The sequence below is a fragment of the Ovis aries genome, chromosome 6, assembly GCF_016772045.2.
Source record: "Ovis aries strain OAR_USU_Benz2616 breed Rambouillet chromosome 6, ARS-UI_Ramb_v3.0, whole genome shotgun sequence".
In the NCBI taxonomy this organism is placed as follows: Eukaryota; Metazoa; Chordata; class Mammalia; order Artiodactyla; family Bovidae; genus Ovis; species Ovis aries.
This window is the reverse complement of record NC_056059.1, coordinates 90,052,513-90,075,759: the sequence shown is the minus strand read 5'-3', so window position 1 is coordinate 90,075,759 and position 23,247 is coordinate 90,052,513. Positions and strand designations below refer to the sequence as shown.

The 23,247-nt window shown below is 38.7% G+C and overlaps 2 protein-coding genes across 3 annotated transcripts; one reads left to right on the top strand and one right to left on the bottom strand.

The window, feature by feature from the left end:
* Window positions 1-1,449: 1,449 nt before the first annotated feature.
* EREG (epiregulin) lies at window positions 1,450-22,973 on the bottom strand. 2 transcript variants are annotated; one of them, XM_027971077.2, is made up of 5 exons: window positions 22,780-22,973; window positions 9,743-9,829; window positions 7,758-7,881; window positions 6,253-6,402; window positions 1,450-4,218 (listed from the first exon to the last, which is right to left on the bottom strand). In XM_027971077.2, the coding sequence occupies exons 1-5, from the start codon at window positions 22,826-22,828 to the stop codon at window positions 4,137-4,139; spliced, it is 492 nt and encodes a 163-aa protein (XP_027826878.1). In that variant the 5' UTR covers window positions 22,829-22,973; the 3' UTR covers window positions 1,450-4,136. The 2 variants fall into 2 exon arrangements, with proteins under 2 accessions (XP_027826878.1, XP_042107811.1); XM_042251877.1 differs by having other exon boundaries at window positions 9,743-9,808.
* Window positions 12,321-12,709, top strand: LOC114115331 (small nuclear ribonucleoprotein E-like). Its single transcript, XM_042251879.2, has one exon. It carries the CDS (start codon window positions 12,355-12,357, stop codon window positions 12,631-12,633), a length of 279 nt encoding a protein of 92 aa, XP_042107813.1. The 5' UTR covers window positions 12,321-12,354; the 3' UTR covers window positions 12,634-12,709.
* Window positions 22,974-23,247: the final 274 nt, after the last annotated feature.

Below are 23,247 nucleotides of genomic sequence, written 5' to 3'. Positions count from 1 at the left end.
CAGACTTTGAACAGAATCAGTCTGATGGTTCTGTGAGATCTCAAGAAATTCATTTTATAGAAATTTCTGTTTCTCCCCCACAAAATTTCAAATTAAATCTCACACTCACTCCACGTGATGGTCTGTTCTGCTGCTCCTGACATGAACCAGGTGCTAAGTCACTATAGTCATGTCTGACTCTGTGACCCTACGGACTGTAGCCAGCCAGGCTCCTCTGTCCATGGGATTTTCCAGGCAAGAACACTGGAGTGGGTTGCCATTTCTTTCTCCAGGGGACCTTCCTGATCCACAGATGGAACCCGAGTGTCTTATGTCTCCTGCATTGGGAGGCAGGTCCTTTAACACTAGCACCACCATGGCCAAAGCTGCAGTGCAACTGGGGACCAGAAGACCTTGTTTCTCACCCCACCTTCATCTTTTACCTGTGACCCTGGACAGATTGGTTTATCCCCTTGTAAAATGGTCAGAGCTATGCCTCCCTGCCCTATCCAGAGACTTATGAAGTGGTCTGAGGAGCCAATAAAAGACAAAGCATGCTATAGATTGTTGAAACATGTACTTCAGAAGGTGTTACTGTGACAGAGGTTCAGAGGATCCGTGTTTCCTGCTGTGGGCTGGTGTGTGTGCTTGATCATGTCCTACTCCTTGCAACCTTGTGGTCTGTAGCCCACCAGGCTCCTCTGTTCATGGACTCTTCCAGGCAAAAATACTGGAGTGGGATCCCCTACTCCAGGGGATCTTCCAGATCTAGGGATTGAATCTGTGTCTCCCGCATCTCCTGCATTAACAGGCAGATTCTTTACCACTGAGCCACCTGGGAAGGCCTGGGAAAACCCAAACTTTTGGTTGGCAGATGCTGAGGGAATCATGGGACATGCTTCTGTCCGATGCATCCTTTCAAAAGTTATTTCTCAGTAGGATATTTATTCTTAAAAATTTTTGAATGCATGTAAGAATTAAAGATTTTAAAATTAAAAAAAAGAAAAAAATAAAAAATAAAAATAAAAACTGTTGGAATATCAAAAATAAATAAATAAATAAATAAATTTTTATTGGGCTATAGTTGTTTCACAATTTTGTGTTAGTTTCTGCTGCACAACAAAGTTAATCAGTCATATGTGTACACATATGCCCTCTCTCTTGGACCTTCCTGCCGTCCCCCATCCCACCCATCTAGGTCATCACAGAGCAGTGAGCTGAGTTGCACATGCTATATAGCAACTACTCTCTAAAAATATTATTTTAAAATATATTAACATCTAGAATTTTATAATTAATGTAATTCCTTACATTTCAAAGAAATTTTATATTATGGTAGGCCATAATCTATGATAAATTTGTACAGTGCTTTCCCAAACTAAAACCAATGTCTTTAAACACATTATAGTTCTATCACTGCTTTTAAGCCCTTTAATGTCGTATGGAAAAACAAGAGACTAAATCAATCAATGACATTTTTAATGCAAGGTGTTTCATGCATTTTTATTTTTCAATTTTGTTTTTTCCAGTTTCCAACAAAAAATAAATAAAAATTAATAATATCCTGTGAAGTATCTATAGTCTCCTTCAATATCTTAAGGTACACAATTATCAAAGCTGATATTGAACACAAACAAATTGATACAATTCAGTACTCTGATAAAATTCATTGTCAAATAAGTTACTTTAAACTGCATGTGATACAACTTTATCTTCTATAGCATCTTTAATATAAACTGTATACCAAAATGGCTCTTCAAACTTAAAAAGTGCAATTACAGAGTGCAAAAAAAGCAGAGAGAAATTCACTATCTTACATTTAACCTCATCCAACTTGAATAACAGGCATGTTTTAGATAAAACTATTCTTCAGTCAAAACATTAAATTTACTCAAGCAACACTGTTTATATAAATGTTGTTACACCCCTTTTCCCCATAGGAATAAAAGTAGAAAAAAATCAGAAATTATTGGACAGCAAGTTAAACACATTTTTTCCCAAAAGTCTACATACTGACTGTTGCAGCAAAAATGGCAAAATGGATCAGACATGAGTTTTTAAAAACTGCATTACTGAATTCAACAGAAATTAGAAGCTAGTATCATGTATTTGGTACATAGAAATTGATCTGACACCTCAAAGCAGTTGAATTTAACTAAACTTCTTCTCAGGACTCAAAAATAAAAATCTGTCCTCCCAATGCACCATCTCTCTCCTTGCTTTGACTTTGGCAGAGAGATAAGAACAAAGAATGTCCAAAAGAACAATGGCATTTGATTGTATTTTAAATATTTAATATATTACACAAATCTTGATCATGAGGTTTTCTTTAGCATCAATCTTAGACCCTCTTTAGTTATAGAGTATGTCTACTGGGTTACTGTGTTGTCTTGGTGGGAAGCCACAAACTAGGTATTTATGCATTGGTCTGCATTTAGTCTCAATACATTAGATATAGATAGATCTTTCTAGAAATATATATAGTGAGAAATTTGTAAAATAAGGAAGATAGACTAAATATGAGCCAAATTTTTTTCATTGTTTGTAAGAAACGAGCTAATAGCAATGGTTTTTTAATGTTTGCCCAGCATTATCCTCATTAAAACATTTTAAAAATTAATTTTTACCCATCAAACCAATCTGTGTCCTATCTTTTTTATTATTTAATATCAAACTATAAATAAAAATTTAACTTTTACAGGGGCTAGTGTTTAATCTTTATTTAAGCATCCTTAAATAAAGATTTAACATCCCAAACCACTTACAATTAATTATGTAATATGAATTGAAATGCTCAAGATAAACCAATATGACTCCTTTTTGTAATAAAATAAATGGATTTCAGATGATTTCTTGGTTTGTCAATAAATTTTTTTGAAACAATCAATATCACTCAAAATAAGCAGACCTCTCTTACATACAGTAGATGTCAATAAGGATGTATAGGATTAAAACATATTCTTATACAGCATATTTGACTTCAGCTATATTAGTGGGAAACAGAAACATGCTTTTAGATCTCTTTAGACCATATACAGAATAACTGTCTTATATTATACTTTAAAATAACACTTAGTCCGTCAAATTTTGGACTAATTTAATTGTAGAATTCTTCAGCAAAGTTCATATAGAAGTAAATACTCTTCAAAAAAGAAGCACAAATTTTGGCTTCATGTGTGGACTTTTTTATTAGTTCATGAGCAACAGTTACCTAGCATAAATGTACTGAAAAAAAAAAAGGACATTGTGAAGCTATACATAAAATTACATAAAAGATGGTAAAAGTTTTATCAATTCATTTTCTTAAGGAAAATCTATTAGATTAGCAGTCCCCAACCTTTTCGGCTCCAGGGATGGGTTTTGTGGAAGACAATTTTCCTATGCACCAGGGAGAAGTGAGTGATGGGGAGAGGCTGTAAATACAGATGAAGCTTTGCTTGCTTGCCTGCCACTCACCTCCAGATGTGTAGCCCATTCCTAACCAGCTGTGGACTGGGAGCAGTCTGTGGCCAGGGGTTGGAGACCCCTGTATTAGATGGATGACTAATATCCATAGGAGTTGTGAATGGGCATAGAGAATTGCGCACCATCCTTCCAGGCAGTAAACAGTGAGGATATGTGAGTGGAGGGAGCAGAGGGTGTAGTGTTTAGCCCAAGATCTATATTTGCTTCTCCCCAGTTCCCATAGCACTACTGTTTCAAAACATGGCACAATGGTGCCAACTCAAACACCGAACTCTGATACAGTCAAACCAATTATCATTGATTCGAGGAGTAGAAAAATATATTAAATTGGTTTGACCATATTTTCGGCTTATAGAAATCTGTCACACGCTTACACTTTCTAAACAGTGAACTGGGCATTGCTCACTCCTATGTACTGTACACCAGGCAAAAAAGTTTTCAGTAAAGCATTTAGCCCAGAAAAGGATTTCTTACAAAAATATCCACTTTCCTTTTATATTAAATATTTTTTGTACATTATACATTAGCAATCTGTTAAAAATAAAACAAAAATAAAAACTTTTCTTAGCATATTAAAAAATACATCATTGTTGACTTAACATATGACCCCACATAAATATTATTAATAAAATAAGAATATTAACATAACCAGGCATGCAGTGCATTCCTGCCCATAAGCTTAATGGCACCATTCAGACTTGTGGCAATGCTGGATCCCCTGAGGTCACTCTTTCATATTCCTTCTTGGGTTCTTTACTTTTTCGATTTCTGTACCTAGAAATATTAAGAAATGAAATCATTAGCAATGTAGTTAACAGTAATAAGAGCAAAGTATGCTAACAAGAGAAACAAATACTTGGATTCTAAAGGTACTTTAGCACGGTGCTTCCAAAATGACACAGGTAACCAGGTTTAGGCCGAAGGTGAGAAAAGAGGGAGGGGGCAAGGAGTAGTTTCCCTGGACAAATAATTTTGGGAGGAAATGGTGAAATGCAGTTAAAGAACTTCTCAGAGGAGATGATCATGAAAACTGTAAAATTCCAGGACAGCATGTGACCACATTTAATCCTGGACTGTTATCATTTTTTTCTTTTTCTCTGTCTTCTCTTCCCTTTTTCTTCCTTCTTTCCTTATTACAAATAAGAAAAAAAGTACAAATACTTTGAATATCACTATTATATTCTACCTATCATGTTGATGTAATGTTATCACCAATAAAAATAAAAATAACATTTATCAGGCAATTACTACGTGACTGACAATGTTTTAAGTGCTATATATTCATTTTTTATTTTATCCTTACACTTAGCATTATCAACCTCATTTTACAGATGAAAAAAGTAAAGTAAAATGGATTACATAACCTGACAAGTTCTCCTAGCTAGGATTCATAAATCTAGTGGTTCAGAATCTTCATTCACTCATTCTTTAAAGCTTCATTCATTCATTAAAGCTATCTACCTAATATTTTGAGTTCATTTTCTACCCATTTTGAAGATGAATCATGTAGACTTAAGGAAACTGCATAATGTTTTTGCTTAGTTGAAAACCACAATTAGGAAAACCTTTGTTTGACCTTGATCTGGCTACTTGTCAACTAGACAAGCCAGAGCATGTCAATTCACCTCTCTAGGTCTCACTTTCTCATCTTTCGAAAAGAAAGGATTGTAGTTAAACACCTTTCAGGTGTGTTTCAGTTGTAATAATATTCAGTTATGTGATCGTGACTAACTAAAAAGGTATTATAATAATTTGATGAATACTTAGAAGCAAACACAAACCAAATAAATTTAATCTTGTAGTAACATTTTTGGAGCTTCAAAAGTAGAAGTGCATTATTAAAAATAAAATTCACTCAAATGTACACTGAAAAATTTGTAGCCCTTCCACAGTAAGAAGGATTTCATGGAGACATTTTAAAGGCAGCTACTATTAAGTAGGGCTTCCCAGGTGGCACGGTGGTAAAGAGCCAGCCTGCCAATACAGGAAACTCAAGAGACTGAGTTTTGATTCCTGGATCAGGATGTTCCCTCGCAGTAGGAAATGACAACCCACTCCAGTATTCTTGCATGGAAAAGTCCATGGACAGAGGAGCCTGGCAAGCTACAGTCCATGGGGTCTCAAAGAGTTGGATAAGACTGAACACACACACTATTTAAGTCATACTATTCCTGATACTAACCTTAAAAAACAGCCAATCTGATATACTGTCAAAAGTTTCAATGCCCACTCAGTTATCAGCATATATCAGTACAGAACTATACACAAAGATGGAGTGTTGAAGATGGAATTTTAAGGGACTGGCATGAACCAATTTTTAAAAGTAACTCTTACGATTATCTGGATACTCATTTCTACTAGTCTGCCTTAAATTTTAAGATCTTAAGCCTCTGGGGTTACTAATTTACAAATTATATTTTATGAAATACAAACTTCAAACTAATAAATTGAATTCAAGTGGCTAAATTTAACATTGGCATGACGCCTTATGATTTACTTTTGCATGTGTGATACTCAATACTGACAGTAATCCTGTCATTAATGTGAATAAGGATTTCTATTTGTATTTTATAAAGGAAGGAACTGATACTCTTAGTTTAAGTTGTATAAGGTCACAAAGGTAATAAATAACAGAGCCCCAAACAGAGTCAAGTCCAGATGTTCTGCTGCTGAAACTTCCTTAAAAATATCTTTAGTGCAGAGTCTGTCTTTTCCCACTAAATAATACTTTGCCATATTTTTTCCCAGTTTGTGTGTCTTGTAAAAAGGTAATTTACAAAAGAAGAGTGTTAAAAAACACTGGCTTACCATCTGCAGAAGTAGTATATGGAACCAGCAACTATGACAAGGAACAAGATAACAAGAATCACAGTCAAAGCCACATATTCTTTGCTCAGAGGTTTTTGGACGGTTAAAAAGAAATGCTCACACCGGACACCAGTGTAACCCACTTCACACCTAAAGGACAATGGGAGAGAAAGATCAGTTATTTTTGGAGCATTACTCAGCCATTAAAAAGAATACATTTGAATCAGTTCTAATGAGGTGGATGAAACTAAAGTCTATTATACAGAGTGAAGTAAGACAGAAAGAAAAACACCAATACAGTATACTAACGCATATATACGGAATTTAGAAAGATGGTAACGATAACCCTGTATGTGAGACAGCAAAGAGACACAGATGTACAGAACAGTCTTTTGGACTCTGTGGGAGAGGGAGAGGATGGGATGATTTGGGAGAATGGCATTGAAACATGTATAATATCATATATGAATCGAATCGCCAGTCCAGATTCAATGCATGATACTGGATGCTTAGTGCTGGTGCACTGGGATGACCCAGAGGGTTGGTACAGGGAGGGAGGAGGGAGGGGGGTTCAGGATGGGGAACATGTATATACCCGTGGCGGATTCATGTTGATGTATGGCAAAACCAATACAATATTTTAAAGTAATTAACCTCCAATTAAAATAAATAAATTTATATTAAAAAAAAGAAATCTTGGTTCTGAATTAGTTTCATAAGAGGTCATCTCACACTATAATGCAAGATATCAACAAGGTCTGCCAAAAGTTGTAAAGATGAATTCAAAGACTGACCTGAAAGCTGGCCCAACTTTGATAAAAGAGCCCCATGAAGCTCTCAAATCACAACTGTTATATTAAAATGATAGTCTGATTCAGCTGCCAATGTGGATGGTGTTTTGTAAGTTGTGTGGGTTTGAGGTGCTTTTTGTCTAAATCAGTGGAGTTAATGCTTGTAACAATAGCTGACATATAAGTCCAGTGAAAAGATTAAGAGTTGACCTGCTCTTGTGGTAAGTGTGAGAGGAAGATATCTGAAGCCCTCCCCACTCCACACCCCTGAAGTATCTGTATAATCTGATAACTACCATTTGTTCTACTATTTGTTCCCCAAAGTAAAAGAAGGTGGCACCAGTGGTAAAGAACCCTCCTGCCAATGCAGAAGGCATAAGAGAGCTGGGTTCGATCCCTGGGTCAAGAAGATCCCCTGGAGAAGGGAATGGCTACCCATTCCGGTATTCTTGCCTGGAGAATCCCATGGACCGAGGAGCCTGGTGGGCTACAGTCCATAGGGTTGCAAAGAGTCAGACACAACTGAAGCGACTTAGCACACACAGCGCAACTTAAAAGAAAAACTCAATAAAGTTTCTAATAGTAAATATAAATTGCATGCTAATAATACTAAAAACTGCAGCCCAGGGAAATAATAGAGTACTTATTAAGAAGATAAAAAAGAGAGACAATGTGGGTTTTTAAAATATTGGTTGTTTGTGTTTGGCACATTACCTGCAGTAATTTTCACTCATGTCCACCAGGTAGATACACTGTCCATGCAAACAGTAGCCATTCATGTCAGCACTGCACTTTGTTATTGACACTTGAGCCACACGTGGATTATCTTCAGTTTGAACTGTGAAAGAAAAGGAAAGTGCAATGTATTCTGTTACTTTCTTTGAAATAGTATCGTCCTTTCATAATAGTAACCGTTCTCAGGCATTTGTGGACAAAAAGTCACTTTAGTTATCATACTCTCTAGACCAATAAGCAAAACACTGGATTCCCAAAGGAAAATGGACTAAACAAAATAAAAACTGGGAATAATAATTCTCAAAAGACAATGTTTAAGGTTAGAAAAGGTAAGTTGAAGGCACACACGAAAAATCATAATACTTTATGGTTATTCACTTATCCAAATAAGGGTGTCTAATTTTTTCAAATAATTCTGACATTTACAAGCTGAATCCATTAATTAATTTAAGACAGCTTAAATCTATAGCGGGTTGTAAGCCAACAAGGCTTGTTTTGGTGTGCATTCTCTGGTAGCTCAGTTGGTAAAGGATCCACCTGCAATGCTTGAGACTAGGGTTTGATCCCTGGGTCAGGAAGATCCCCTGGAGAAGGAAATGGCAACCCACTCCAGTATTCTTGCCTGGAAAGTCCCATGGAAGAACCTGACAGGCTACAGTCCTATTGGGTCAAAAGAATCAGACATGACTTATGACTAAACCACCACCCCAAACCCAAAATCAATCAAAGTCTCTAATGATAAGAGCTGAACATGACCTAAACAAACCCTGACTTATAAATGCCTTGGTTACACAAATACAACCATGAAAATAGTAGCCTCTTTAGAACAGCGCTACAACCTACATATAAAATTTACTTTAGAATATTTTATTAAGAGCTTTTTTTTTACAGTTTATTTACTATTTTTGCCATGTGGCATGTGGGATCTTAGTTCCCAAACCAGGGATTGAACCCATGCCCCCTGCAGTTGAAGCATAGAGTCTTAACCATTGGACCACCAAGGAATCCCTAGAATGTTTTATTACTAAAATATTAAAGAATCTAAAATTTGAAGAATCTATATGAAATAACCAAACAAGGCATCTTGACTGAAATACTCTTATTCAAATAGCCAAAAATAGGGAGCGAGGCAGACCAAACCTCTAGAGTATAGTGAGGAAGGACAAGAAAGGAGGCGTACTACTCTGGTTACTCAGGATAACTTTGAATTCAATAACTCAGACTGAATATAAAGCAGATCTCTCCTGAACCATAGTCAGAGTCCTCTGGGGTCCAAAGATAAGACTGCACCACTTATCTGTGCGCACGTATGCTAAGTTGCTTCAGGCGTGTCTGGCTCTTTGTGAGACTGTGGACCATAGCCCATCAGGTTCTTCTATCCATGGGATTTTCCAGGCAAGAATACTGGAGGGGGTTGCCATGCCCTTCTCCAGGGGACCTTCCCTAGCCAGGGATCAAACCCACATCTCTTACACCTCCTGCATTGGCAGGCTACTTCTTTACCACTGATGCCACCTAAGCACAGTATTCGGGTTGTATTAAGTACTCTATAGATAGTTTCTGAATGAATGCTGTAACTCAAAATAAAGGACATCATTTGTTCCTTTTACAAAAAATAACAACGAAATACTTGATCTACTGTGTACAAAGCTCAAATTTGCCTATTTTGCCTGGGATCCAACCTCTCCCAATGGTTTCATAGCAAAGCTCTGAAATGATCAAAGGGAATCTGATTTTCTTTGTTCCCTCTCTTTAATATCAAATCTTCACATACAACTAGATATCCGGTCCCTTTGCCTCCAGTTACTCCTTTATATAATTTTTCCAGATCATTGAGTTCTTTTGTTAATAGAGTAGCTATTCCCCCCTCTTTTTCCCACTATCTGTTATTTATAGTCTTTAAGTTTACATTTCTGTTAAGAATGCATAATTATTTGATGCAACATTGACAAAGCTGGGCTTACCTAATGCTGTGCAGTTATCTCCCGACTCTCCTGGGATACATGAAGGAATCACAGTTGTACTGAAGACTGCTTGAAGAAGATAGAAAACTATTTATGGAGAAAAACAAAATATATAACTAATGCTTCAAGAAAGAAACTCTGACCAGATTTCCACATAATTACAATATTTGCAGATTTCTTTTAATTATTTTAAGAATTTGATCCATCTAAACCCTGAAAGAAAATAATTCATGGAAACAGGCATATCACTGAAAATAAATGAACACCCAGCTCTGTGTCCCATGGTAAAAGCCTTGGCATTACATTCAGAGTTACAAACTTGACCTGCTCCAAACATTGCACAGTAACTTTTTCAAAGACCTGGTTTTAACATTTGATTTCTTAAGAAGCTTAGCAACTGGAAAATTTCCACCGTTTTACTTCATGATGTGTTCAGAGCAATGATCCAAAGTAGAACCTATCACAAAGAAGGCTTCAAATAAAACTCAGCTTCTATTTATGGTCACAATGAAATAGGACTCTCAGCTGAAGATACATCAGTTGTTGATTTAAGTACCTAAGGAACTCTTTGTATTACACATGAAAATATTAATAGATTTTAATGAACAATATGTAATCTAAGTAAAGTCAGAACATATCTTATCCAATATGGGAAGGAATACACATGCTATATGAACCATACTGAGCCTTAGAATACAGCTTCTGTCATCCAATAAGAGATTAACAAGGTGTTTCATTGTGTGTCTCCCCTGAAAAGATAAACGTTGGGGAACTGGCACCAGGATGCCTCAAGAAGTTTGTGAACTGCATGGAAGGAATAGGGAATTGCATGGAAAGAACAGGAAGAATCCTTTTAATTGCAGGAAGGTTTACTGCAGAGAGTTTTACTCTTCTTCTTAGGAGTCATGTATTTGCTCTTTAATCACTCGTTCCAGGTTATATGAGTAACTGTTATATAATAAACATTATTGGTGGTGGTGGTGGTGGTAGTAGTTGGCAGCAGTTGACATTTCTTGGCCATGTACTATGTGTGGGCATCTAGATTTTTTTATGGTCTGAGCCACCAGGGAAGCCCCAAAAATACTGGAGTGGGTAGCCATTTTCTTCTCCAGGAGATCTTCCTGACCCAGGGATTGAACCTGAGAATCTAGCATCGCAGTACGATTCTTTAGCGTCTGAGTCACCAGGGAAGCCCATCCTTACCTATACTATCTCTTTAATCCACCCAGTGACTCTTTGAAGAAGACATTACTGTTCTTCCCATTAGCCATATGAGTAAAGTGAGGCATAAAGAGTTTAAGTAACTTTCTTCAGAGTACACAGCAATGTTGTTTGTTGGCCACATTACAGAATTTGGAAACAGGCAATAACACTAGAGCATAATGGACATTACAGGGAATGAACTCAGCTAAATATAACTGAAGCAGAGTATTTAACGCCATAAAGAGGCGTATGGTGGAAAGGCAATCCTGGGAGAAAACCTGAGCTATGCAATTTTGGACAAATTAATTAAATTCTCTGGATCTCAATTTCCCCAAATTATAGAGTCGGGGGAGAATTAAATGAAATGAGACTCATGAATGTTCCATGCCATTCAACAGCAAGCTTGTTTTTAGCATATACATATGTGGATAGTGCCCTCTACTGGTTTATGCTGCTGCTACCGCTACGTCGCTTCAGTCGTGTCCGACTCTGCGACCCCAGAGATGGCAGCCCACTAGGCTTCTCTATCCCTGGGATTCTCCAGGCAAGAACACTGGAGTGGGTTGCCATTTCCTTCTGCAATGCATGAAAGTGAAAAGTGAAAGTGAAGTCACTCAGTCGTGCACTCTTAGAGTGCACTCAGTCCGACTCTTAGCGACCCCATGGACTGCAGCCTACCAGGCTCCTCTGTCCATGGGATTTTCCAGGCAAGAGTACTGGAGTGGGTTGCCATCTACTGGTCTATAACAAGGTTCTAAATCTCTCTGTACTTTGGTATTTTAAAGGATAATTATTCCATATAATAGAGAATTTTATTTTTTCACAAGCAGAGGAGGTGTGTACATGTTAAGCAAATTGAGTATGATTTGGGTAAAACATAAGCATCAGAGTTTGTAATTTCTTAATGTTTCAAACTTGACACTGATTATAATCCTGTGAAGTAGTTATGTTGACCTCAATAACTGCAGTGTAGTTAAATTAAATGTCTTATCCAAGACCAATTATCTAGAGATTATAGAAGATAAGGGTTAGGAGTACATCTTATGACACTGAGTCTCATAATCTTTCAGTGACTTGAAAATATATTTTGGAAAGTTTAGAACTATCACCTCCCTGCTTCATATTTCTCCTACAATATAAATGATACTTTGATTGTCCTTACAGGGGAAAAAAAAAATCTTTCTTAAATGACAAAAAAAAAAAAAATGGCTAAAATTTGGATTCCACTGTCAGTTGAACAGAGATGGAAAAGGATAACTTTGTCCACACATTTTTTCAGGGGTGAATTAGCTAGAGTTTTATCCAAGCCAATATCATTCTACTTCTCGATATAATTTTGCCAGAAACTTTCACTCGTAAAGAATCACTTCCTTTAGTGTGGAGCAGTGTGGTGCTTGTGAGCGTCCAGCATGGCGTACTGGGGCCAGGGCCAGAAGGTGCAGAAGGTGATGGTGCAGCCCATCAATCTCATCTTCAGATACTTGCAAAATAGATCGCGGATTCAGGTGTGGCTTTATGAGCAAGTGAATATGCGGATAGAGGGCTGTATCATTGGTTTTGATGAGTATATGAACCTCGTATTAGATGATGCAGAAGAGATTCATTCTAAAACAAAGTCAAGAAAACAACTGGGTCGGATCATGCTAAAAGGAGATAACATTACTCTGCTCCAAAGTGTCTCCAACTAGAAGTGACAGATAAAGTGAGAAATTGTTTGGCAATACCAAACGATTGGGTTTTTTAGGTGTCCTTTGTTAGAGATGTAGTTCTAAAACGTGTATTCATATTGTTCTGCTCACCCTTATGTTATTACCAGATGACAATAAATGCTGTGGGACTGTTTGTATCAAAAAAAAAAAAAAAAAAAGAATCACTTCCTTTAATTTACACAATCTGCTCAACACAAGCTGGAGTTTTATTTATTTATTTATTTATTTTTGGGCCTCGATCAGAAGGACTTGGGCCCCCCACGAGCGGCGCCGGGGAGTGGGTCTTCCGTACGCCACATGTCCCGCGCCCCACCGCGGGGCGGGGATTCGGCGCTGGGCTCTTCCCTGTTCACTCGCCGTTACTGAGGGAATCCTGGTTAGTTTCTTTTCCTCCGCTGACTAATATGCTTAAATTCAGCGGGTCGCCACGTCTGATCTGAGGTCGCGAAGCTGGAGTTTTAAATGTGTGTTTTTACATCCCCGACATTCCGATTCCTCCACGGCTCTTCAACTGATGGAAGGAGATATTACCTATTCTCCTACTGCAAAAGGGCTGGCCAGGGCCACTGTGCAAATGCGCATTTCTCTGAAAAGGATCGTTTCTTCATTCTTTGCAGAAATCAGACAGTAGCCTTTCCTGTTCAGACCTGCTTACAAATGCAACCTGCAACTATTATGATAAAATCCAGCTAATTGCTCTGAGGTGTTGCTTATTAGTTGTTGTTGTTTTTTCTCAAAGGTTTTTCATATTGTCAGTTTTTCCACTGTTGGAAACTTTGTTCCAGTTGGTCAAGCCACAAGTGAAATATTTGTCTTTGTGAATTAAAGAATGTTCAGGGCAGGGCGTGCCTCCACAAAAACTGGGCTGTCCTAACCTGTGACGCTCCCTTGGACATAGTCCATCTCTCAGGATGGTTTCTATGAGACTTGGTACATTAATCCCACATCCGGGTATTTTATAGATGGAATGGTAAATGATTTTAAATGTAGTTCTCAAATGACAGTGTTTAGATTACACTTTAATCATAGATATATGTAGTCAATGAACTACTGTGTTCAATTCTTGTGTGAGCTCAGTCGTGTCTGACTCTTTGAGACCCCATGGACTGTAGCCGGCCAGGCTCCTCTGTCCATGGAATTTTCCACACCAGAATACTGGAGTGGGTTGCAGTTTCCTTCTCCAGAGGATCTTTCCAATGACCCAGGGATAAGACATGCATCTTTTGTGTCTCCTGCTCTGGCACACAGATTCTTTACCACTAGCACCACTTGGGAAGAATTACCAAAATTGGTTCTAAATCATGTGTTCATCCACACAGCTCTATTGCTTCAAAAGTGGTTTTCAAGCTTTCCTCAACCTCACATTTAGCCCAGGGCCTTGCAAAAAGGGGTAAAGGAATTGTGGGGAGTGATCAAAAGATTGGAAAAGTTAACCCATGGAGAATTTTAACATCCAGCATTCATATCCAATTATAAATCACTACTCATTAAAGTCATACAGAGATACATGCTGAAGTCCTATCTGTATATTTCCTTAATCTTTCAGTTTTTCATGACTTTAGTGTTAATTGAACATAATGATCTTTCTCTAGGTCAACTGCAAATCTTATATTTGAATTTTTGATCTTGACCATGGGTCCCTGCTGAGAAAATACAACCCTATGATATTATTTGGATATAGAGTTTGGATAATGCCAGCAAACAGATTGGTGGCCAGCCCTACATTGGTAACTATGATACAGAGGAATTCCACGCTAAATGGTAATTTGTAAACACAAAATTAGCCATTGGAACTTCTATGTCAATAATGTTATGAAAACAAAACTGTCTCTGGAGCCCATTATTTCTGTCCAATTTCCAAATGGGTTTCAGGAATTTAAAGCTCGCCTATTCATCTACCTTCACCTTTCAGAGATTTGTTTCAGTGAAATCTCAAATATGCCAGCAGGAAGTGGCACCGGTGACTCACAGGATACAAATCACCTCTACTCTGTGAGTCAGGGCCGAGCCTACACCTTACACAATACTGGGGACAGCGAGTGGGAGAGGCTGAGTGCCATCACCCCAGTGGGGAGTTGGGGGTGGGGGGCAAATGTCCTGGGCCATGGGGCATTAAGTGAAAAGCGCATGCCTGACCTTCAGAAGAAATGCTAAAGGTAGAAAACGTCCTTTTTATTGCATACGGTTTCCTTTGTCCTTGCTTCCTTCTGGCCACACTGAGGGGCCATCTAGATGGAGACTGAGATTTGGTGACTGGTTAACCAAGCCTATTCTGCAATCATCAACTGCAATTCTCAGAGATAAAATGACTCTCCTGAATAGCAATCAAGTCAAATAAAAATGACCCAAAATAAAATGAGATGGGTTACAGAATGAAAGGAATGCATCTTATTTTCCTAATTTAACCTTTTAGGATATTTAGACCAGAACAGCAAACTCATTATGAATCATAGTAATTGCCCAGCCCAAACAGGCAGCAAAATCCTCTTTGTTCACACTTCTGCTTGGTCACATGCCTACCTACTCACAAGACTGTTAGTTTTCTACCTTCTTCCAGGGCAGTCTGTAATTTTAGGATTTGTCTTTAGCATACTAGGCTTGTTAGGTCTTGTATACTTTCTTTCAAGGAGTGAATATGCCTTCATCATTTCCAGATGTCTTTTTGTCTTAAATTCCACTATTAGATAAAGTTAAAATAACTGTAAGTTCTGTTATCACATCAGACACTGAAAAGACCTACTGAAAGTACTTTCTAGTAACAGCCTATTTCTCAGAGAATAGCATATATAATAGTATATACATATCATAATGTATATCTATATAGCATAAACCTTGCTTCCTGCCAGCAATCATCTTCTTTCTACAGCTTTTAATGTTAACTTTACCGCTAAGAATCATTAAAAAGTAAATGTAAAAGCCAACAGTAACTATTTAGATAAAAACAGGATAACAGAATGAAACCAGAGGTTGATATAATGACAGATTACAAATAAGTCTTTAATTTTGAATTTCAAATACAGCCATAAGATCTTCCTTGTAAAGTGTCAAGAGAAGATATAATAGGCCATAGTTTTCAGTTCAGAGACATTAAATAACTCTTCAATTCTGGCAGTAATTTCTAAATCATACTTCAAAATGCTCATATATTTTGTTTATCATACAATACTATACTTAAAACTATTCAAATCAAGAATCATGTGTCAAAATATGAAACTAGAGCTTATTTTATCATAAAAATGGATTTAAAGCTATCTATCTTATTCATAATGGAAATGTTCTCATAATATAGGAGAAAGCATATCAATTACTGAATAAAGTATACAATTTGTACTAATCTGGATGTTTTGAAATTTTGTGACTTAAGAGCTCTAAATGTGCAACCTCTAAAACCAAAGTTTCATCTCTAGGGTATTATTTCAAATTATCTATTGAAAATGTATTTTTTTCTTCAAGATAATATTTCACAGAAGATCCTTTTAGCACCTTTTCTATCTTTACCCCCTTCCATCTTGCTTCTTACATGTATCCCCATTGATTCAATTCAGAAATTTAAATTGCTATTACATTATTGTCTCAAAAGAAAAATCTTCTAAAGGAGAAACAGTTTGGATAAGTGTGTGCCATTTGCCTTTTCTTCCTTCCTTACAGTCATATTTATTGTGGCCTACAACTTTGAAAACTTACCATTTTTAGACGCATACTAACTATTGTTATTATTCATCTTTACAGAAGCCCATTGCCAAAAATGAATTTGCAAAAGGATAGTGTTTTCATCAGTATGCATCAAAAAAAGAAAAGAAAGAAAAGAGGAGAAAATAAGTACATAACAGATAATTTTAAAAGCCTTAAGGCTAATTACATTTCATTCCAAGAATCTGTGTGATGCAACTAGCATAATGGGAGCTGCTAAGAAATTTTATTTTGTGAAAATATATTTTTTGGTTAACACTGGAGACTTCAACTTTTGCTCGAAACATACGTGCATCCTTAACATAAAAGAAGGGTGGGAAGGGCTTAGTTACACTTGATAAACGAGAGGGAAGGAAAGCAACTTAACTTACACTAACTTTTTAGTAATTGTCTGTTTCTAATAATATTTGTTCAACAAATATCTACCAAGAGTCTTCTATATGCATGATACTGAACAAGATGCTGAAAAGTAAACTGATGTAAAGGGCATAGCTTCTGTTCTAACTAGAGGCTAGATCCCAGGTGGTGGTGAGGGAAGGAGTAACTTCATAGATGATACCACGTTTCTGACCAGAAAATACCGAGGAAGGTGGTGCCATTAAAAGAGTAGATAACATAGGCAAGACAGCAGATTTGTGGCAGTGTTTGCAGCTAGCAGACATGAAGGAGGACATAATGAATGAAGGAATCTGCGTTTGCAGTTCATATATCATTTATTTATATTTATGAGGTACCTGGGGAAAAAGATCTTGAGTAAAAGAATAGGAATGGAATTGACAGGATCTATTTGAAAGTCTTCTGAGGAAATACTACCTTTAAAAGATAGAAGTCATTCAAATGTTCCAAGGGAAAAAGTATGGAATGGAAAATCATAGAACTTTGGAAATAGGTGACAAGGAGTGGATAGAAATGACCAAGGAAATTGGAGGAAAAAGGAAAGTTCAGTCTTGCGGGAGTCAAGAGAACTGAATTATGAAAGGAGACATGGGGTGGTTAGCAATGCAATGATTGGAGAAAGAATGAATGACTCCATCATAAACAAGATTCATCTTTATTCAGGGAAAATGGTATTAAATCAGCAATAAAACTTGCTAAGTTGATTTTTTTAACGTTAGAATTGCTTTCATATCTGCAATGAGGTTACCATTAACATGAATTTTATTTGTCTTAGTAACTCAAGCACTGATTATTCGAACTGCAACTTACGAGCGGCAATGTTTCCTAGCAATGGAAAACATCAGCTTGTGCTTCTCACCCTGGAGTAATTTTGCCAACCAGAGACGTTTAGCAACGTGGGAAATATTTTGGGTTGTCACAACTAGAGCTGCTACTGACATCTAGTGGGTAGAGACCAGGATTGCTGTTAAATGCCCTGCAATGCATAGAACAGTCCACAAGAAAGAACTATCCAGTCCATAGTGTAAATAGACCCAAGGCTGGAAAACCCTCCCGGCAGATTCATGAAGTATGGAGCTAGTTCTAGCTCAGAGACTGTTTATCTCTCTGCAGCTAAGTTTCCCTTATCTCTGAAAATATCACCGGGGAGCAGGGTGGAGTAGGAGAGAGAGAATTTAGATTAGATTAAGGTTACTCTCATTTCTAAAATAATACTTTTTCTTGCTGATTATCCATCATTCAGTCATATCATTGCCCTATCTCCCTCCCTCCCTCTCTCTCTCTCACACACACAAATACACATATACACACATCCATCCACACACACACAGTGCTGATACACTTAAATTTTGTTAGGCATACTGTCATTGAATACAGACTACATTGAGATAGAAATGGGGAAAACAGGGAAGAAAAAGTGTTCAGCTTTATTATTAAACAACTGCATTTTCAAAAACTATTGTTCTGCCAAACTATTTGACTTTGCAAGCACATTTTCAAAGAACAGCTGTCTGAGTCAAAACAGAGTGCTAAGAACCCTAAATAGAGCACCATTCTCATCATCCCTCCAATGATAGTCATTGACTGGTTAACATAAGTCTGTTACAATGTGAATGATAAAAGCTGAGCATCAGTAAGGAAAGACAGGGCGGGATACACACTCACAGTGTAATGAGAAAAGAGTAGGATAGGAGGATTCAGAGAGAAGCAAAGTGGCGGGTAGTGGGGGGCGGGGGGAGGGGGCCGCCGGGCAGACTGCACATTAATTTTCCAGTGGTGAGAGAAAGATGGAGGGAGGTATCAGAGAAGCCCTGATATTTTTCTTCAGTCTTAAAGGATGAGTAGAACTTTCACCAAAAGTGAAGTGAGTTGGGAGCATCCACAGTAGATGGCACACCAGATTTTAAAAAGGAGCCTTACAGGCTGTGTAACTCCTTTTAAAGTGTGTCTTGTCATTTATAAACTGGGAAAAATAATGCCTCTCCTGGCTAAAAGGGAGTTACAAAGATCAAATGAGGCATTTTCCTAAAACAACACTTACTACTACGGATAACAACGCTAACTTTAAAACTGCTTCTCTGTTATTTTTAATATTATGATATTTATAACATCCATATACAATAACCTAACATCATAGTCATTATAATCTCCATTTTACAGATGAGAAAACTGAAGCTCAAGGAGGAATAAATCTTTCCAAAAGCATGAAATAAAAGAAGCGGGATGTGAAACTACATTCTATATACTATGTCTCAGTGCAAAACTGTGAAGTATGATACACACGTGTGTATATAAACTTATACATATACACATTTATTCATACATACGAGAAAGAGAGACTTTTCCGCTTATCCTGAGGATTTTCAAAAAGATTTGTATTTCACTTAACTTTCATTCCTCAAGTTTAAAATTCAGGCTTTTAGACCTAAATAATTGAGCTAACTTTTTTTCTGGACAATTATCAAGCTATCTTGGGTATTATTAACAGTATCCTAGTTAATGCTTTAACCTAGAATGTCACTGAACCTTTATTTGCCCTGAAACCAGACATCCAGCCTTAACATAAACTGCATCGCCAGAGGACACTGAGTCTGTTGTGTTACTTCATTTTCCAAAGGTTCCAGAACTGCCATATGAAGGCAATGGCTGTCAGGGTGCTCCTCCCTGAGGAGCTGCGCTATTACAGCTTTGAGGAGTCTTCCCATTGTCTTCGGAAGGAATGTTTCCACCAGCAGTTACCGCCATGGGAATTTGCATAGGCCCATATCCAGAGTGAAGACTGACAGATGAGGAGACCACACCTAAATTTACAGTCCCTTCAAAGAGGATTTCTTACATGACATTTGCATCTCCTGGGTGATCATTCACCAGGAAATGGGAGATTCCTGGGCAAAAATGAACAGAAGACATTCAAATTCCAGTTTTCCAAAGTGACTATGGGACCATTGCACTTTTTTTAAAAAACCAGAGAAGTAGGTCTATTTTCTCACTGGTAATAAAGTACGCTGTGATTCCAGCTTGATCCCTTGTCAACACTACATTCAGTTCACAATATTGTGAATGATCCAGGGAATAAAAAGAATGTGGGTTTCCTTCTCCCTGACTGCTTTACTTAACATACATCTAGGAAACTATAAAAATAGAAACAAAGGTCTCAGTCAACTGACGTCAATGATTGCTTCATAATAAAGTCATTTCCTGGGTATTAAAAATGCTGAATATAGGTTAAGTAAAAATGTAACATATCTGAGCAGAGCTTTAAGAAATAATCTCATCTTTTCTGTGCCTGGTTTTTTGAGTGATACCATCAGGTACCATTTTTGCACATATGCCAGTGCCCATAACAGGTCCTAAGCTCTGCAGCAACCCCCACACTACTCTAGGACTTCCCTATTAGAACCAGTTACTTTATTATGCTCCTGATAACTAACTCTGAAAACCTCTGGCTCTTTACACATTGACCCAGAATGACCTTGACATTTGCTGTCTCTAAGTCCTTTTAAGGTATCTGACATCACTGAACCTTGGTTTCTCCATTTGTCAAACTGGGCTAATCATCTCTACCTCATATAGTTATTTTAAGGAGTAACTCCTTTAAGTTATTGAAAGGAGTATTTTAAGGAGTTATTTTAAGGAGGTGGAAAACACCTCACACACAACATGGTTAGTTCACAGGAGGCATCTGCCTTCCCAGAGCCTGGATTTGGGTCTCAGGGATGAACCACACACCCCAATTACCCAAGTTGCTTATATGGCAAGATGATGCGGAAGGCAGCTAGGGTGCCTGGGTCAAAATCCAGACCGGAGAGGCCTGTCATCGTGTTTCTGCCCTCGATGTGTCATCTCAGGTTGTGCCAACACCAGGCAGCTCATAAACTCTCAGGGTCAAAAGGAAAGCTCTAAGGCAAGCCATTGCCTCACTGAGATCTATGCTTCTCAGATTTCAAGAAAGAATGTTTATTCTGTCAATTCTCTATCATTGTGCAATGAAGTATGGATAAATTGTCTTGGATCTGTCATTCAGGAGCATGCTCAAAAGCCCATTTAGGTATCCTTGAACACGTTTGAGTTTTAGATCAAGAGACCCTAAACATTAATTGCAGACTCAATATACATTTTTTTTTTCCTTTTTATTCGGGAACCATCAATATCAAATACTTATAAAATGTAAAAGTGACCAAATGATTGTGGGGTGTGTGTAGCAATTTAAATATGCATGTGTTGGAGACAGAAGATGGAAATAAAAGTGTCTGTATTTTTTTCCACAGACATAAATACATATAAATTCCACACACAAAAAAGGCAATAATAAAATGTTTGCTGAAAACTCAAATGAATGTCTCTTTTTCTTGAAGGATAGATATTTGGGAAAAGCATTTCTAGGTACTCTTTAGTTTACGGGGGAAATGGCAATTTCAGAAAGAACAGTTGGCCTTGCCTTTTTTCCATGTGCTTTGGAATAAGACGATTGGACTTGCATACCTGAATAGAGTGTAGAGATATGATACAGAACTTCAAACAGGAACTTTCCTAGTGGCAGAGAAATACCTAAACAAACTGGGAAAACAGAAACTAACCGAGCTCATTTAGAAATGGGCTTGGCAGCTGATGAAATAGGTGAACTATAATTAAGTAATGCAATAAAGGAGTTAAGCATTTTTATGACAACAAAAACACACACAACACATAAGCCAAGTGGGTAGTTACCAGGATATTCATAGGATCTTGATGTCTCAAGTTAGAATACTCAACCAGTGGCCCAGAACAGACATTTGCATTGTTCAAAGCAACCTTACAGGTATTGGGGTGGGGGGGGGGGAGTGTTGAGCTATTCTGACCTCTAGGTTGACATCTAACTCTAGGAAGACTTCATAACAAAGATAGCAAAGCCACATTATTTACTGAGAAACTCCTAGCAAGTTATTCTTAGAAGTTTTGGTAGAAACCACAGATCCAGTTCCCACCTATGTTCTTGAACTTGGACAAGTAAGTTACAAGCATGCATAGTATGCATGTCATTAGGTCTCCTAACGCCTAAGATAAGGTGTGTCGAAATAATAATTTAACTGTCACATCCTGCACAGATAGAGTTAGGGGAATTCGCCTCTTTGCAATCCCAGAAATAACGCGAGATTGGCAACCTTTATTTCCTTAGGAAGATTTTCATAACAGCTCCAAACTCTTCTTGAAGTTTAGGAATTAGCATTATTTTTTTTTTTTCAAAACCAGTAAAGTTACATAAGGATTTTTCCCCCCTCTGTCCAAAAAAAAAAAAAAAAAACACAAACCACCAACAACTGAATTATCTCAAATAAAAAGACATGCATTAAAGTACGCTCAGCCACCACAAGCTGCGTGCGTGTTTGTGTGTTCAGTCGTGTCCACTACAGGCTACAGAGTGCAATTAACAGTAAGTGATGAGAGCGCTGCCCGGGAGTCTAGGGGAGGTGGGAGGGAAGGGGGACTGGAAGCGGCAGGGCCCACGTGTCCCTGCAGCTCCAGGTGAGCGAGCTGCGTTTACACTCGTGGAGTCCGGAGCTTCACCGAAGCCGGCGCCGGCGCACGCCAGCACCGCAGAAAGCTGAAGCCCGCTTTATATAGAAAACTGAAGGCCAGGCGGGAGGAAACCGCTTTTCTTTCCCAAAGGTCTTTTATAGGCGCAGGTCTAGTCCCTTCTCCCGCCTCCTGTCTTCGCCCTCACCCCAGTTTTCCCTTGTCTTTGGATTCCTTAGAACTGTCAGATTTTCCTAAGGCGGGGGCTGATCTTTTCAACTTTTTATTTCTCCCAACACGGAGCTGTATTAATTCACGCAGACCACTCAGCCCAAGTTCCTTGATGAGCGAAAGGCATATTGAACACCGGTCCCCGCTCCCCTACCCCATCGCATTCCATCCGCAGCGGGAGGAAAGGACCGGACTCCCCGCCTAAGGAGAGACCTGGTTGGAAGCGGAGGACCCTGGAGTCGGGTGGAAAGTGACAACTGCGCCCCGGGCAGCCCGAGTCGCGTCCTCTGCGTCGGGAAGGGGCGGAGGACTCACCCAGGACGAGCAGCAGCGTGGGGACCTGGCGGGCGCGGCGCGGCTCCATCCTTCTCGCGGTGAGCGTGCGTGGGGCCGCGGGGACACGGGGGCTCCGGCGGGCTGCGGGAGGGGTCCGGCTGGGCTGCGGCGGCGGTGGTTGGAGCTACGCGGGACCACGCGTCCTTCGGACACCCGGCCTGTGTCTGGCAAGTGAGCTCCACGGCCGCGCGCTGCGACCTTTATTAGCCTGGGGAGGGGCCTGAGTACTCACTAGCGAGCGGGGTGAGGTACAAAGTGCCCGCAGTTTCATAATCGGCCCGGGGGAGGAGTGGCCGGAGGACAGTCCGGATGTCGTCCTCCCGCTCTGAACACCTGAGAGTGACCAAGGAATGAGAAAATGCCCTTCTCGTGAGCCGGGGACTACTCCCCAAACTTTTCCATCTCCTTCCCTGGCTCCTGCGGGAGGAGATGGGGAGCGTGGACCAG